The 16794-nt window shown below is 34.8% G+C and overlaps 1 protein-coding gene across 1 annotated transcript; it reads left to right on the forward strand.

Annotated features, from left to right (window-relative positions):
- The first annotated feature begins 1778 nt into the window (after window positions 1-1778).
- Window positions 1779-16336, forward strand: ICA1L (islet cell autoantigen 1 like). The gene is made up of 5 exons (XM_029934042.1): window positions 1779-1886; window positions 10484-10652; window positions 13038-13110; window positions 14641-14764; window positions 16132-16336. Exons 1-5 carry the CDS (start codon window positions 1861-1863, stop codon window positions 16334-16336), a joined length of 597 nt encoding a protein of 198 aa, XP_029789902.1. The 5' UTR covers window positions 1779-1860.
- Window positions 16337-16794: the final 458 nt, after the last annotated feature.

Raw genomic sequence — 16794 nt, forward strand, 5'->3', positions numbered from 1 at the left:
AAATTTAGGTCTTTGTAATAGACCTACTTACCTAAGACTTTTGATAAATTGGCTCTACGCAGTTAAGAAATGTGGACTTTAATAATGGCTTTATAATTTATAATTTTTTATGATAATTTTTTAATGTTTATTTTTAGAGAGAGAGAGAGCACGTGCACGTGCGAGCAGGAGAGGGGCAGAGAGAGGGAGACAGAATCCAAAGCAGGCTCCAGGCTCTGAGCTATCAGCACAGAGCCCCACGTGGAGTTGGAACTCATGAACCGTGAGATCATGACCTGAGCTGAAGTCATACACTTAACTGAGCCACCTAGGTGTCGCAGTAATGGCTTTATTTTTAATTTACTTAATTTTCTGAATACCAGTTGCCTTAACATTTATGCTGTATGACTATGAGTAATATGCTGAAACATATCAGTTATACTTCCAAGAGGTCTCTTTTCCAGAGCCCATCCTCCTGCTTATATTTGAGCTGCTTTTTCTATGCAGCTGTCATCTTGAGCCTTCCCTTCATAGCCCTTCTGGGTTCGATTTTTGTCTTTTATATTGCATTGCTACTTTTGAGAAATCTGTTGTTTTTCTGACTCTCACTGATTTGTGTATAATCCACTTTCTCTTAAAACTTCAGGATTTCGGGGCACCTGGGTGGCCCATTCAGTTAAGTGTCCAGCTTCAGCTCAGGTCATGATCTCACGGTTTGTGGGTTCGAGCCCCGTGTTGGGCTCTGTGCTGACAGCTAGCTCAGAGCCTGGAGCCTGCTTTGGATTCTGTGTCTCCATCTTTCTCTGACCCTCCCCTGCTCATGCTATCTCTTTTTGTCTCTCAAAAGTAAATTAAAAACATTAAAAAAAAAAAAACTTCAGGACTTCCCCCCACCCATTTCCTGAAAGTTCACAATGATACATTTTGGAGTAAATCTCTTTTTGGATGGAGATTTGGGTTCTTCAATTCCTTTTCGAACATTTTATTAAAATTTTTAAAAAATTTCAGCTATCCTATTTTTTCCTCAAGGGTACTTTCTTATTTTAGTTGGTGGGTTATGTGTTTTGTTCCCTCCCTATATTGTCTTAATTTCCTTTAGCTATTTTCTTTTTTCTATTTGTTGGTTTAGATAAAAGTTTTTTTTTAAAATGTTTGTTTATTTTTGAGAGAGAGAGAGAGAGAGAGAGAGAGAGTGTGTGAGTTGGGGAGGGACTGAGAGAGAGGTAGACACAGAATCTGAAGCAGGGTTCAGGCTCTGAGCTGTCCCCACAGAGCTTGATGCAAGGCCCAAACTCACAATCCAGGAGATCATGACCTGAGCCAAAGTAGGACACTTAACCCATTGAGCCACCCAGGTGCCCTAAGAGGTCTTTCTTGATGGAGACTTCCCTCAGATATCTGTTGACCTTTGGTTTTCCATTTATATTTAAGAGGAAGACGATAACAAAACTAATCAGAAGATTTGTATGTATAATGGGTAAATTTTGCTCTAGAGTGATTAGGCAAAGACCCATCCTTTTAGAATGTTCAAATGGTATACTGCTTTTCTCTGTAGCTTTTAATTCTTTCCAGAGAAAAGAATGTTTCAGGCTTTTGTGAGGAATAGAAAGGGGTGTGTGTGTGTGTGTGAGAGAGAGAGAGACAGAGAGAGAGAGAGAGAGAAAATGCTTTGCTACTGGTGAGCAAAGAATGGGAAAAGAGCTTGACATTCAACAGTTCTGTGTGTAGACTTTCACTTAATTGTTTTATTTTCAGGGCAAGTCTTCTGCTTTGTTGTCTAATCCAAGTCCAGAGCTTCCTGGGTTCAATTTCTTCAGCTCCCATTGAGTGACACAGAGTAGAAAACGGCCTCAGGGTCTAGCCCGCTATATATAGACTTCAATGAATCCTGCTTCCACTTCCAAATGGTGAGTCTTTCAGATATTCTGCAAGGAAATGGACTCACTACTCATTAACATTCCTCTGTTAGTTGCTTAAGTTACTACTTTCTCTCCAAAAATGTGTTGAAGTCTCTCCTCTGCTCTTGCCACTATATTTATGCTCCTTATACTTATGAATTAATTGGCTCCTTTCTGTTTTATACTTTTATGGTTAGTAGATCCGGGAAGGGAAAGCAGAGAAGTGCATGTGGTCAGTCTGCATTTTTAATGGTGCACCCTGTATTTTAAACTCTGCATAACCTCTTCCAGGTTATTGGTATTGTTGAGTTTTAAAATTATGTGAGTTAAATAAAAAGAGTTTGGGGTTTAAAAAATTTACATCCTATATATTTTTGTTTATTTACAGGCTATTTGTAATAATTACATGAATGTCTTATACTTGTATACAACTTTATCTATTTTTTTTAAGTAAGTGCTATGCCCAATATAGGGCTTAAACTCACGACCCTGAGATGCATGCTCTACCAACTGAGCCAGCCAGTCTCCTCACAACTGTATATTTTTCAAAGCAGTTTTGCATATATTATATATGTCATCCTCATAGTATGAGAGGCTATGCACTTGAAAAATTTAGGTATAGCAGAGGACTAGAAGAGGTGTTGGCCTGAAATATGCAGTCGAGTTGGAAATATTCTTAAATTTCATGGGAGATTATCTTTAATACCATTTTAACATAAGCATTTAGTGTTGATACTTTATTAAAAGTGCTTGAAATATAATTTTTCAGCCATTCTTTTCAAAAATATGATATTTTCTTCTATAGTTCACTTCCTTTTCCTTGATATTCATAGTATGAGTGGTCTTACTGATTTTATCAACATTTTCAAGTCTTATTTTCCAATAATCTGTTTAATAACCATGATATCATGCCCTGAGCCAAAGTCAGACACTTAACCGACTGAGCCACCCAGGTGCCCCAAGATGAGTCACATATTAATGAAAACTGTCTAATAAGCACATGAAGTCTATTACTAATATATCTAGTGAATTATTTTGTAACAGATGAGGGTAAATAATACTCTAAGCCCTTTATAGCACTGTTGAGTGATGGAACTTTTCATTCTAACTCTATATAGAATATTTTCTATATATAATTGTTTTATATCCTCAGTTATGATAAGGCTTTTTTTTTATAAGCCTTCTATTGGTCTCTCATTTTATGGAAGTCGCCATCCCTTATGAATCAAAATAGAAAGTTGAATTAGATAACTTCCAAAATTCTTTTTAATTTTTAAATTATGTGATTTATTTTTTATTTTTAAATTTAATTTTTTAATTTTTTTTTAACATTTATTCACATTTGAGAGAGAGAAAGACAGAGTGTAAGCAGAGGAGGGACACAGAGAGAGGGAGACACAGAATCTGAAGCAGGCTCCAAACTCTGAGCTGTCAGCACAGAGCCTGATGTAGGGCTTGAACCTGTCAACTGTGAGATCATGACCTAGCCGAAGTTGGATGCTTAACCATCTGAGCCACCCAGGCGCCCCTGTATGTAATTGTTTTGTACCTTTTATATGGTGTTTGTAAGAAAAGTTATATTTCAGATTAAAAAGTCTATATAAAATTATAACTACTTAATGTGTATTTAACAGTGAATGAATGAATGACTCTTACCTTTGGATAAGGGCTTGCTAGTGCTGCAATATAATAATAAATATGAAAAAGACAAAAACAAAAAGCTATAACTGAGCTAGACCATCAAGTAGACATTTTTCACAATACTAATAGTTATACAAAAGATAGTTATGTAAGGTAATTGTAGTACATTTGGAAACTACAGACAACTATCACCCTTCATCCTACTGCAGAGAAAACTTTGTTGACATTTTGGAGTGTTCCATATCCTTAGTTTGAAATCATTAACTGATTCTTTGAGGAAATGCTGATTGTGTTTGTAAGAAAACTTATGGTTTAGGAGCCAGGGTAATCAGGAGTACTACATTAATATTAAACAGCAAACTTGTCTAACGTATTTTCTTAATTGCATCAAACAGTTATGTTATATTTAGTCAAAAGTCTTTACAGATTATTTTTTTCAAGGGAATTTCACTGCTTCATTTTTCATATCACCATCAATCTGTTTTGCTTCCTTTTTAATGATATCACAGTAATGAAATGTTAAAGTGAGTACAGAATTATCTCTAAAGAGAATATTTATTTGTCATCATTTATTATTTGTTCCCCAAGTCCAGGAGATAGCTAAAAAATTTAAATAGTATAGTGTAAAAAGGAATAAAGTGTTCTATATGGTGACTGTTGAAGTAAAAAAAAAAAAGTACTCTTACTGGATATAAAGGAGATCTCTAGTTAAGACAGAGCATAGTAACCTTTGCTCTCTACTCAGAGTAATTATAAAAGAAATTAATAAGCGACCCCAAAAAGATATATCTTGGCTAGCTAATGAGAAACATGAACCAGGGGTGCCTGGATGAACCAGGGGTGCCTGGATGGCTCAGTCAAGTAGGTGTCTGACTCTTGATTTCGGCTCAGGTCATGATTTCACAGTTGATGACACTGAGCCCCACATCAGGCTCTGCTGACAGCATAGAGACTTCTTTGGATTCTCTCTGTTTGCCCCTCCCTTGCTTGTGTGCATGGATTCTAAAATAAATTCTTAAAAAAGAAACATGAATCACAATACAATAGAAAGATAAAATAGTGAGGCTGAGATGGATATGCTGAGCTTTCAGTGTAGAAGTATGCTTTGGCATCTAGGTTCAGTTTCTGCGGGGTGTTAGAAATTAAAAGTGTTCCTATGCAGCATTCCTTCAAATGTGATTAGATCAATAGTATTTCAGATAACATTATAATCAACTATATCATTAAAATAATCAGTATAAAATGTTGTGGAAGTGGGAACCCTGAAGGTGAATTGGAGACAATTACATAATGGACTAGTAAGGAGGAGTAACTACAGAGGGAAGGAAGGAAAAACTTAAAAGAGCCTGTACTCACAGTGAACCTAAATAATTCAACCAGCAAAATACACATTTGGGACATGAATTCATTCCAGGTGAAAATAATTTTTTTCTAAGAATTGTATACATTTGGGATGCCAAAGAAAAGAATTATAGAATGATAACCATTAAAAAAGGACAAGAATTTAGAAAAATCTGAAGAAGAACTGATTAGAAATCTTGGAAATTACAAAAGAAAGAAAGAAACAGTCTCTGGATATAAAAAAACAAACCTTGAGGCACCTGGGTGGCTCAGTTGGGTAAGCATCCTACTCTTGATGTTGACTCAGGTCATGATCTTGCAGTTGTAAGATCAAGCCCTGTGTTGGGCTCTGCGGTGAGCATAGAGCCTGCTTGGGATTCTCTTTCTGCCCCTCTCTCTGCCCTTCCCCCTCATTCACTCTTTCTCTTCCCCCCCCTCAAAATAAACATTAGACAAAAGCAAAAGCAAACCTCAATAGCTGGGGTCACTCTAGACAGAATTGAAAAGAGAATTCATAAATTGGAAGATTGTATTGAGAATTTACCCAAAATATAGCATAGAAAAACAAATCTAAAAATGAGCCATTAAGACCTAAAATCATAATACCAGTAGAAGATTCAGATAAAAGAAATATGGTCTAAAAGAAATATTTGGAGGGATAACAACTTAAAATTTTCTGGAAGACCTGAATCTCCATAATGACAATACCCTACCAAAATATATCATAGCATGAAGGCATCAAGGTTAAATAGAACACTCTAAAAGATTCAAAAGACAGTAAGAGCTTACTTATATAGTTTGACCCCAGAATTCTCATTGACTACAATAGATGTCCTAAGACACGGAAATTCAGTCTTCAAAGAATCCAGAAACATTAAAGAACGCTTTGTAATAGATACAACAGAACAGATAGCAGCATATGTAGAACTTAAAAACAGGGCCGAATGAAAAACACCCAGAAAGTCAGAAATAAAATCTACAACACGGCATTATTTGTGTATATTAGAATGTATATATAACACATTTTATAAGAATACATTCAAATAAAAAAGTACATATCAAGCACATTAGAATGATTGTGAGGAGAGATGGAAAGGAGGAAGGAATTAGAATGAATGTAAAAGTAAATGAACAAACATAAAATGAGTCTTGCATGGACCAAAAATGATATCAAAATAAAGGAAAGTTCTTAGTCTAGATTTTTATATACAATAAACATGATGAATTCAAAATAGAGTTTCATAGATCCCAAGACCAAGCTTTTTAACCCACAGGATTCATTAGAAGAACTATTAAAGAACAGACCTTATCAGAAGCAAAAAAGGAAAAAGGAGGAGATAAATAATCATTAGCCATCCTTCTTCCTCTTCCCATAGGGAAATTTGCCCTAATCCAGTCACCTCTGACTGACTGGTTGGCAAATTTGCTTAGTCATGATGCTCAGTGAGGAGGACCCTTTAGCTCTCACACTGAGCTATATCCATAAACTTTGCATTGTTAGTAACAAAAAATGGGATTTGGGCCTTCAGTTACTATACGTTATGTTATTTGTTTCTTGTTTAGAAAAATGCAGAGAAAGGGGATACCATTTAATAGGTCCCCTCAGAGACTGTAATATTTCATGTAATGAGAACATTGAGAAACAAAAGAACAGAATTTAAGTGTAATAAAATATACTGATGTAAAGGCTTTTGTTGAGTTAAGGAGGCATGATACTTATAATAGCATCCATAGACACAGAATATTTAGGTATAAGCTAAATGAAACATGTGTTAAAGACTCCAGAGCACTGCTGAGCAAAATTAAAGAAGACCTAAATAAATGGAGATACATGCTATCATTCTTGAACTGAGACTCAGTATTGTTAAGGGGCATCTGGGTGGCTCAGTTAGTTAGGAGTCTGACTTTGGCTCAGGTCTTGATCTTATGGTGAGTGAGTTTGAGCTTTATATCGGACTCTGTGCTGACAGCTCAGAACCTGGAGCCTGCTTCAGATTCTGTGAGTCCCTCTCTCTCTATGCCCCTCCCATTTGTGCGCACGCGCTCTCTCTCAAAAATAAACATTAAAATATAATAATAATAATAAAAAGAAAGTATTGATCAGATGCCAGTTCTCCACAAATATATCTGCAGATTCATTGCCACTCCAATCTAAATTCCAGAACGCTACGACTTCATTGTAAAAAAGATGAGTCAATTTAAAAATGGGCAAAAGACAAACACTTAACAATGGAATCTATACAGATGGAGAGTTAACACATGAAAAAGTGCCATCATCAATAAAGTTTATATTAAAGTCACAAGGAAAAACCACTATGCAATGACTAGAATGGATAAAACTAATAAGACTGCCAACATTAAATGTTAGTGAGGATGTAGAACAATTGGAACTGTCATACATTGCTAATGGGAATGTTAAATGGCAATTTCTTATAAAGTTAAGTATACATCATTTCTTTGGCAGAATTCTTTCCTAGGTCTTTATTTAAAAGAAAGAAAACATTTGTCCACAAGAGGACTTGTAGAGGCATGTTCATAGCAGCTTTATCTACGTAGTCAAAAAACTGAAAACATGTAGCATTCAGGCAGTGGATTACTACTAAGCAATAAGAAAAGAACATACTGGGGCACCTGGGTGGCTTGATTAGTGTCTGACTCTTGATTTTGGATCAGGCCATGATCTAATGGTTTATGAGTTTAAACCCCACTGCCAGCACAGAGCCTGCTTGGGATTCTGTCTCCCTCTCTCTCTGCCCTTCCCTTGCTCACTCTCTCTAAATAAATAAATAAAAACATTAAAAAAACACTAGAGAAGGAAAAACTAATCAAAGATGAAAAAAAAGGTTATTACTTATAGGCTGGGCAGTGGCTGAGAAAGGATATAAGGAAACTTTCTGGGGTATTAGAAATGTTCTATACTGTAATATCTATCTGTTTGTCAAAAGTATATAGATAAAAACTGTATACTTCATGCATGTAAATATTACCAAAAAGAACCATATAGTAATATGGTGATAGAAGGAGATGATAAGGGAATAGGTGAAGGTATAAATGATCTAAAAATGGCAGAATATTGACAATTAAGCTTTTATTTTTATTTTTGTCTGCATATATTAAACTATAAATTTTAAAGAAATTAAGAAAGGAAAAACTTGGGGCACCTGGGGTGGCTCAGTTGGTTAAGCGTCTGGCTTCAGCTCAGGTCATGATCTCACAGTTTGTGGGTTCAGTCCCCACAGCAGGCTCTGTGCTGACAGCTAGCTCAGAGCCTGCAGCCTGCTTCAGATTCTGTGTCTCCCTCTCTCTCTGACCCTCCCCTGTTTGCGTTGCCTCTCTCTGTCTCTCAAAAATAAATAAAAAACATAAAAAAATTTTAAGAAAGGAAAACCTCATATTTACCCAGACATTTTCCAATTCTGGTTATCTTCATTATTTCCTGTAGATCCAAATCACTGTTTTAATTTTCCTTCAGCCTGAAGAATTTGTTAGCGTTTCTCAAAGTTCCCTGGCCATCATTTTTTAAAGGACGGTTTTGATAGGTCAGTACTGTGGGTTGATAGTTTATTTTCTTTTTTTTAATGTTTCTTCATTTTGGGGGAGAGCACAGCAGGAGAGGGGCAGATGGAGGGGGACAGAGGATCTGAAACGGGCTCTGTGCTGGTGGGCTGACAGCAGCGAGCCCAGTGTGGGGCTTAAACTCACAAACTGGTGAGATCATGACCTGAGCTGAGGTCAGATGCTCAACAGACTGAGCCACACAAGTGTCCTGACAGTTTATTTTTTTCCACTCATTACTCTAAACACATTCCTTTATTGTAGGCTAGCTTTTGTTGGTTTTGTTGAGAAACTGCCTGTAATTGTATTTTTGTTGCCCTGTATATAATATGCCATTTTTCAAATATAAATTGCAAGTTTTTCCTCAAGACTCTCTGTGTCAGAACAGTAGAATGATTATATCAAATCCAATTTCACTCTTTACCAAGATGAAATTCTATTTTCCATCTCAACTATGTCCAGCGAAGCTATCCAGCATAGCATAAGAGAAGTTCTCCAATTAAATGGTGGCTAATCTATACTGCCAGGAATCCAGGAGAATATCCAAAGGAGAATATTCAGAGGATATCTGGAAGGGTGGTCACCTGTGGACTTTACATTTTAACTTTGTTCTGTTTAATGCTTTTTATTTCAATCTTCTTGCTCTGATACTAGTATGGCTATTCCTGCTTTATTTTTGTTTGTATTTACCTGGCTTACCTTAACCCATGATTCTTCCTGTGTCATTTTGTTTGAGGTTGACCCCAAATAGCATGTCGTTGGTTATTGGTTTTTTTTTTATGGTTTGAAATTCTTTATATTTGAGAAGAAGTTTGCATTTATCATACTTAATAGTGTAGTTCTTACTCTATCATCTTAGTTTATGCTTTTTGTTATGTTGCCTTAATCCTGTTTTTCACCCTGCTGTTGTTTTAGCTAGTTTTTCTTGCTCTTTTTGTTTTGCCCCTAGTAATTTCAAAAGTAAACATTCTGGTTTTAGTTAATTAGTAATTACTTTTAAAAAAGAAGGTGAACCTCTGTTTTTTCACTAAGATTAATAATACATTAATATCTGTTGATTCTGAAAGTGATGAATGAATCACATACTTTAATATCTCCCTGTGTTCCTTCTTCCCACCATTTATTGGAATAATTTAGGCTCCTATTATTTTTTTTTACATCTCCTCAAGGAACACTTTTCATATTTGCATTTTCTTACATAGCAGTGTTAATCATGTTAAGAATTACTTAAACATTAATTTTCAAGTTCACAGGTTATAATTTCCATCTTTATTTCTAACACAACTCTCCTATAACTGAGATCTTTCTTTTTTTAATTTTTAAAGATTGTTTATTTTGAGAGAGAGCATGAGAGAGGGAGGGGCAGAGAGAGAGGGAGACACAGATTCTAAAGCAGACTCCAGGCTCTGAGCTGTCAGCACAGAGCCCAACTTGGGGCTTGAACTTGTGAACCATGAGATCATGACCAGAGCCAGAGTTGGACGCTTAACTGACTAAGCCACCCAGGCACCCTTTTTTTAATTGAAAAAATGTTTTTTAATGTTTATTGAGATCTTTATTTTTATTTGATACTAAAGCATTTATTTGAGTCATTTTTGAAGAATAGTATGTATCTGAATCTTTGCGTATCTGAAAATATTTATTAATTGTGCATTCTGACACGGCAGTTATAACCATAGGAGGCTTTTCTAAGGAAATGCAAATATGCATTATATGCAAAGATATATATACAAGTCCATTTTGCAGTATTATTACAAAAACAAAATTAGAAACTAATAGATGTCTACAAATAGATTGGTTAAATAAAATTATTTACAGTCATTATTGCAAAATCATAATAGTTTTATCACCTTTGTCTAACTGAAATATAAATATCATGACTCTTTTTACCTGTTCCTTGTGCAAGTTATATTTATAAGCTTAGACCTCACAGAGCAAATATTAGAATGTTTAGCTATTAACATTAATATTCTACTTAGTATCTTTTTCACTTTTTCAGTTGGATTAAATATTGACTAGACATTTATTATTGGAAAAAAATGTAAGAAATTTTAGTTTGTTCTTTGTAGTCACTTCATGGATTCCTTTGGGCAACCTAGACCGGAAGATAACCAGTCAGTAGTTAGCAGAATGCAAAAGAAATACTGGAAAACTAAACAGGTCTTTATCAAAGCAACAGGAAAAAAGGAGGATGAGCATGTGGTGGCATCTGATGCTGAACTGGATGCTAAACTCGAGGTAAATTTGAGGATTCTTTGTATTGCATATAACTGATAATTATTTGGGACTTTGAACTTGCAGATTTGATAATGGAATATTGTATTCATCTATCAATCAGATCTGAGTAGGAGGTCACAATTCGCACAAATTGAGAATTGGCAGAACTAGTATTTATAAATTAGATGAGTAATAAATCAATTTCTCTGGTACAAGCATAAGTTTTTAAGCTAAGTACTAATTATATTGATTAGATATCTACAAATAGATGGGCTAAATAAAATTATTTCCAATCATTATTTAAAAATAATAATAGTTTTCTCACCTTTGTCTCCTAATTGAAATTAATATAAATATCATGAATCTTTTTGCCTCTTAACTGTGCAAGTTATAATTGCATATAACATATCAAAATATTTTGTACTACTTTTATGTGAAGCTTGTGCCTTACTAAAATTAATGTGGGTCTCAAACTCCAGAACGTGACTTGCATGCTTCACCACCAGAGCCAGGCAGGGGCCCCTGAGTGAGGATTTTTATATGTTAGCGTTTTTGTTTCTATAATTAAGGGATAAATTATAGGAGTATTTTATAATGTGTTTTTGTCCATGTTTTTCATTTTAAATAAATTAATTACCATGAAAGGACTTTAAACCTATGAATGTTTTATACTTTTAAGTAATTAAGCTAATTAGAGGAAAGTCTCATGTATATTAATGAATAGTCTGGGTTTTTTAATGCAGGTTTATTGATTCCATGTATGTCTACTAATTGAAGATGCCTTTTACAGATATTTTCAAGTAGGAGTTCTGTTATGTTTAGAATATGTTGCAATCCTTAAAAGTATAGGCCTAGTTAAATAGGTCTTAATCTACGAAGTATTTTTATTCTAAAAAAAAGTAAATTTATGTCATTGCCATAACAAATACGGAAACAGATAACAAATTAACAAGCTCTTACTATTTGTATTGAAAAGTATTCTTCTTAGGATTCAGTGGAGAAAATGAAGGGACTTGATTAAAGCAGTAAATGTTTTAAGACTAAAGGAAGGGTTCACTATTTCAACATATATTCCCACAGATGTAGATTTTTCTGTTTTGTTTTACATTGTTAGGTAGGCTATGTGACATATTTTATATTCTTGTCCATTAGTCAAATATTTTGAATCACCCAAGTACTTTCTCTGACATTTATACTATACTTTTTAAGAGAAAAATTTTCATTGTAAATATACTTAAATCATCATGTTGTACACTTTAATTGTATTACAGTTTTATTTGTTAAATTATACTTCACTCACACTTTAAAAATGTCATTGTAAAAATAAAAACCAATTGCATATAAATCTTTCAAAGACCCATGGGGGGAAAAAATCAACCATAATGACTTAATCATAGTAGGACTGTCATTTTTGTATCCTTTTCTTTCCATATGGATTTAAAACAGCTTTTTAAGTTGAAAAATCCATATACCAGATTAATTTCAAACATGCCTAAACTTATGTAGAAAGTTGATGGTTACTCCTCCATTTAGATTTTAGTGTCTGTCACTAATCTTCCTTGGGTCTGATCATATATCAGAATAATAATAAAACTGATCCAGAGAGAGAATATTTAGGTTCAGTGGTGATATTGGAAATTTATTTGATAATCAAATGATTAGGGCCTAAGACTGCTACAGCACGAAGTTCTTTTTTAAACTAAAGTCTTGTAACAATTCTTCAGCATAGGACTTTGTGGGAAGAAGGCTGTACTCTAAAACCAATGATGCCTTATCTGCCTGGGAAAACTTAAATTTATAGATGTGTGTAAAGAGTTACCTCATGTGTATAATATGTCCTAATCTCAAATTTTCATATGCTTACTTGGAAATGAGTGTCTCCTGATTATTTTATTTTACTTTTAACTATTAGCAACAGTAGTAATGAAGGGAAAATTACAAATAAAAACAATCCAAAAGTAATTTGTTTATGATGTTGTAATACAGTATTTAAGGTTTATGGTAATTTACTGACCTGCTTTGCTTAGGATAATATTACAGAAAAACCAGATTGAGAGTTAACATTTTCTAAGGTTATCTATACTCTTTTCATCTGTAGTTGGCAGCATTAGATACAGTTTATATTAGGTTTACATCTTTGCTAATTAGATAGTTTGGAGCTGAGGGGAGGACACACTTCACAGTTGTAAATCTTTATTAGTTCCCATGTATGTATCACCATTTTTTCCAGCCTTCAAGGGGGAATCTAAAAGTGCTTTCTACATTATATAAAACCAATACTGAAGTACATCAAAATCAAGCAAAACAGACATAATTCTTACAAGAAAATGTTCTTTCAAAGTGCTTATAACAGATATTTTATGTTTATGGTTCTTAAATTGTCCTAATAAAATTTATATTTCAAAGGTTTTTCACTCCATTCAAGAGACATGCACTGAACTTCTGAAGATAGTTGAGAAATATCAACTAAGACTTAATGGTATGAAATCCTATATATCTGTTCAGTAATTCCCACTTAAAATAAATAATTTACTTACATTTTTGAGAATGAAATATTGAATGTAAAAATAATAGTTTACTGAACTATTGTGTAATTGGTTCCTTACAACAAAGAAGTGACAGCGAGGGGCAGTGTGAATGGGGAGCTAGTAAGTGAGTGGGCTTGAGTTCTGCTGCCACCTCAGAGGTGGCAGTGAGACTTCCCTTTCAGTTTGTTGTGGGTTTGTGGTTTGTTTTTGTTTTTTTCCTTAAGTAGGCTCTATGCCCAACATGGGGCTTGAACTCACAACTCTGAGTCAAGAGTTGCATTCTCCACCCACTGAGCCAGCCAGGTACCCCTTTCCCTTTCTTTCTTTTTTTTTTTTTTTAATATTTTTTAATGTTTATTTACTTTGAGAGAGAGAGAGGGAGAGAGAGATTGAGTAGAGGAGGGGCACAGCAAGAGAGGGAGATGCAGAATCTGAGTCAGGCTCCAAGCTCTGACCTGTCAGCATAGAGCCTGACGCGGGGCTTGAACCCACGGACTGTGAGATCATGACCTGAGCCAAAGTCGGACGCTTAACCAACTGAGCCACCCAGGCTTCCCTACCTTTCAGTTTTTAACTTCAGTTTTTCCATCAGTAAACCAGGGTGAAATTAGGCATGAGGTTTGTCATTTTTCACTTTAAACTAATAATTTGAATACTCCATGGATTCCCCCTTTATTAGTCTTACTGTGTGTGATCAAAGAATCAGGTTTCTAAAACTTTGTGGTCAAAGACCACTTTTTTGCTTTGTGTTTTACTTTTAATCTGTTGTAAACTGACACTTTTATAAAATACAATGAAGATAAATTTCAAGACCAATGAAATTAAAGAAGACACACAAAATATAAGCACACTCTATGATTATTATTATTAGATTCAACAGATATAAAATCCTCATCAAATTAGTAAGCTTCTCAACAGTTTCTTTGTTTTGGTACTTGTTATATGCTGATAACAAATGTCTCTGGACTGGAATTGGTCAGGGGACCACACTGAGTAGTAATATGCTACATGACTGACAATTTTATGGTTTCAGCAATAAAACCATGGATGTCTGTGGGCCAGGGGAGCATAGGTCACTGAAACCAGGGTGGGAGTCAAAATTAAGTTGTTTAAATAGAAAAATGAAGATTTTGTTGGAGGCAATGATCCTAAGATGCATGTCTGCATATTTGAAAATGCATTTGTGGTTTTGTCATTTTGGAATCTTTTCCCCCCCATTGCTTGCCAAAGCGGGGTCCATGAATTCACTATATCAAAACCATCTAGAATACTTGTGGGTAGGGGGAAACAGATCCTCAGGCCTGTAAAATCAGAATCTCTGGAAATGGAGCCTTGGAATGTGAATTTTTAAAATAAGTCTCTCTTCTTCCCCCAAGTAATTAATTCTTCTGTATAGAGAATTATTGCTGTGAGAATTTTAGTTTTGTGTCTTTAACAAATGATGAAAGAAAACAATTAACTGTATTGTAATTTTTTCCTAGTCATATCAGAGGAAGAAAATGAACTGGGGCTCTTTTTAAAGTTTCAAGCAGAACGGGATACAACACAAGCTGGTAAAATGATGGATGCTACTGGGAAGGCACTCTGTTCTTCAGCCAAGCAAAGGTTTACTGTTTTGCATCATCCATAAATCTGTAGTCATTGTGACAGTTTTGACCTATGTACCTAAATTTGCATATTTGTAAAGGTTAGTGATCATTACAGTAGAGGGATCAAAGAGAAATATAGCATATTTTGGGTGCCTCTTATTTTTTTGTATATAAAATAATTACTTAAAAATTGACATTCTAGTTGCTTAATTCCTATAAATAGGCTTTAAGCCTATATTTAAATTCCTTACGTGGTTTAATGTAACAGAGGCACATGTATATAAAAATATATATGTTTTAATTATTTTCTTCCTCCTTTGGATACTATGTTATTTAAGAGTACATTAGAACTTATCTTCTTTTTAGGTGGAGGGGATTTTTTCTACTTACTTATTTTGCATTTATCACTTGACAGATTAAAAAAAATTTTTTTAATGTTTTTTATTTATTTTTTTGAGAGACAGAGACAGCGCGAGCAGGGGAGGGTCAGAGAGAGAGGGAGACAGAATCTGAAGCAGGCTCCAGGCTCAGAGCTGTCAGCACAGAGCCCGGCGTGGGGCTTGAACCCATGAACCATGAGATCATGACCTGAGCCAAAGTTGGACACTCAACCTACTGAGTCACCCAGGAACCCCGTATCACTTGACATGTTTTTAACATAAAGATACTTCAGAGAATCTCCAACAGTTCTAAATATAGCCAAAATCTTTGCTTTTTCTGAAGAAAAATAAAAACAGATCTGATAAGATCTGTAATAACAATATATAACTTAAGTGGCTTTATTCTGAAACACCATATCAGTACAGAAGCCCATCATTAAGCAAGTGATAGAAGGAAATTCAGTACAAGACCCTTCAGTGCCACTAAGTCAGAAAAGCAGACCAGAGGAACTAGGTTTGATTTGTGTTTCTTACATTATTGATGTTTTGTCATCCTGTGCTGCTAAGAACTCAATACTCATTAGTTCTTTTAGTATTTTATCTGCTTTTCTATATCTAGGTTTTACCTAAATTTGTCAAATTTAGGCTTTCTATTTATAGGATTATACTTTGTGAACACGGGATCTCTTCTACCCATGGACCTCTTTTCTAAATGGCAGATATATTTGACAGGTTATTTATACATGGATTAACATCCAAAGTTTTGGGAAAATAACATATTTCTTAAAATAAGAAAAGGGAGAGTTATAGACACATCATTATTAACAGTTCAAAGTTGGCTGTATGATCTTTGCTATCTAAAGTTCCTGAGGCATCTTAATAATTACTTGTTTTATAGACTCATCTAGACAGCAGATATGCTTTAAGGTTGTTTTAAACCTTTGTTTTGCTTTGTTTTGTTTATGGGATGTACATCCTCTGATTTTTACCTCTCTGCCGTTAGATTGGCCCTGTATACTCCTTTGTCTCGTCTTAAGCAAGAAGTGGCAACATTCAGTCAAAGAGCAGTATCTGATACCTTGATGACAATTAATCGGATGGAGCAAGCACGCACAGAATACAGAGGAGCTCTGCTGTGGATGAAAGATGTATCCCAAGAATTAGACCCAGACACCCTAAAGCAAATGGAAAAGTTCCGAAAAGTATGAGAATACATCCGTTTCCTTTTCTTGGTACACAAACCTATTGAATTTACACAATAATTAAGATCACAAAATATCAGGCTGTTTTTGAAAAATGTTATATTATAAATTCTTGGTTGCTAGGAGATCTTTGAAGTACAAAAGATTGTTACACTTTTTTTATTCTTTAAGTGACATCCCAACCCATCAACCTTTTCTATTAATTTTTTTTAACCCCTCTTACAATATAAATGTTGCTTCCTTTTATTTATTACATTTATTTATTTTTGAGAGACAGTGCGCAAGCAGGGGAGGGACAGAGAGAGAAGGAGACACGGAATCTGAAGCTGGCTCCAGGCTCTAAGCAAGTGTTCAGCACAGAGCCCGATGCAGGGCTCAAACTGACCAACCGTGAGATTATGACCTGAGCTGCAGTTGGACACTTAACCAGCTGAGCCACCCAGGAGCCCTAAATATTGCTTCCC

The sequence above is a fragment of the Suricata suricatta genome, chromosome 3, assembly GCF_006229205.1.
Source record: "Suricata suricatta isolate VVHF042 chromosome 3, meerkat_22Aug2017_6uvM2_HiC, whole genome shotgun sequence".
NCBI lineage: Eukaryota > Metazoa > Chordata > Mammalia > Carnivora > Herpestidae > Suricata > Suricata suricatta.

Bases quoted from the DNA above. Each gene is read 5' to 3' on its own strand.
- ICA1L (XM_029934042.1), top strand. From the start codon at position 1,861: ATGAATCCTGCTTCCACTTCCAAATG. The intron at 10,653-13,037 runs GTAAATTTGAGG...TATATTTCAAAG, and splicing joins AACTGGATGCTAAACTCGAG to GTTTTTCACTCCATTCAAGA. The intron at 14,765-16,131 runs GTTTACTGTTTT...CTCTGCCGTTAG, and splicing joins TGTTCTTCAGCCAAGCAAAG to ATTGGCCCTGTATACTCCTT.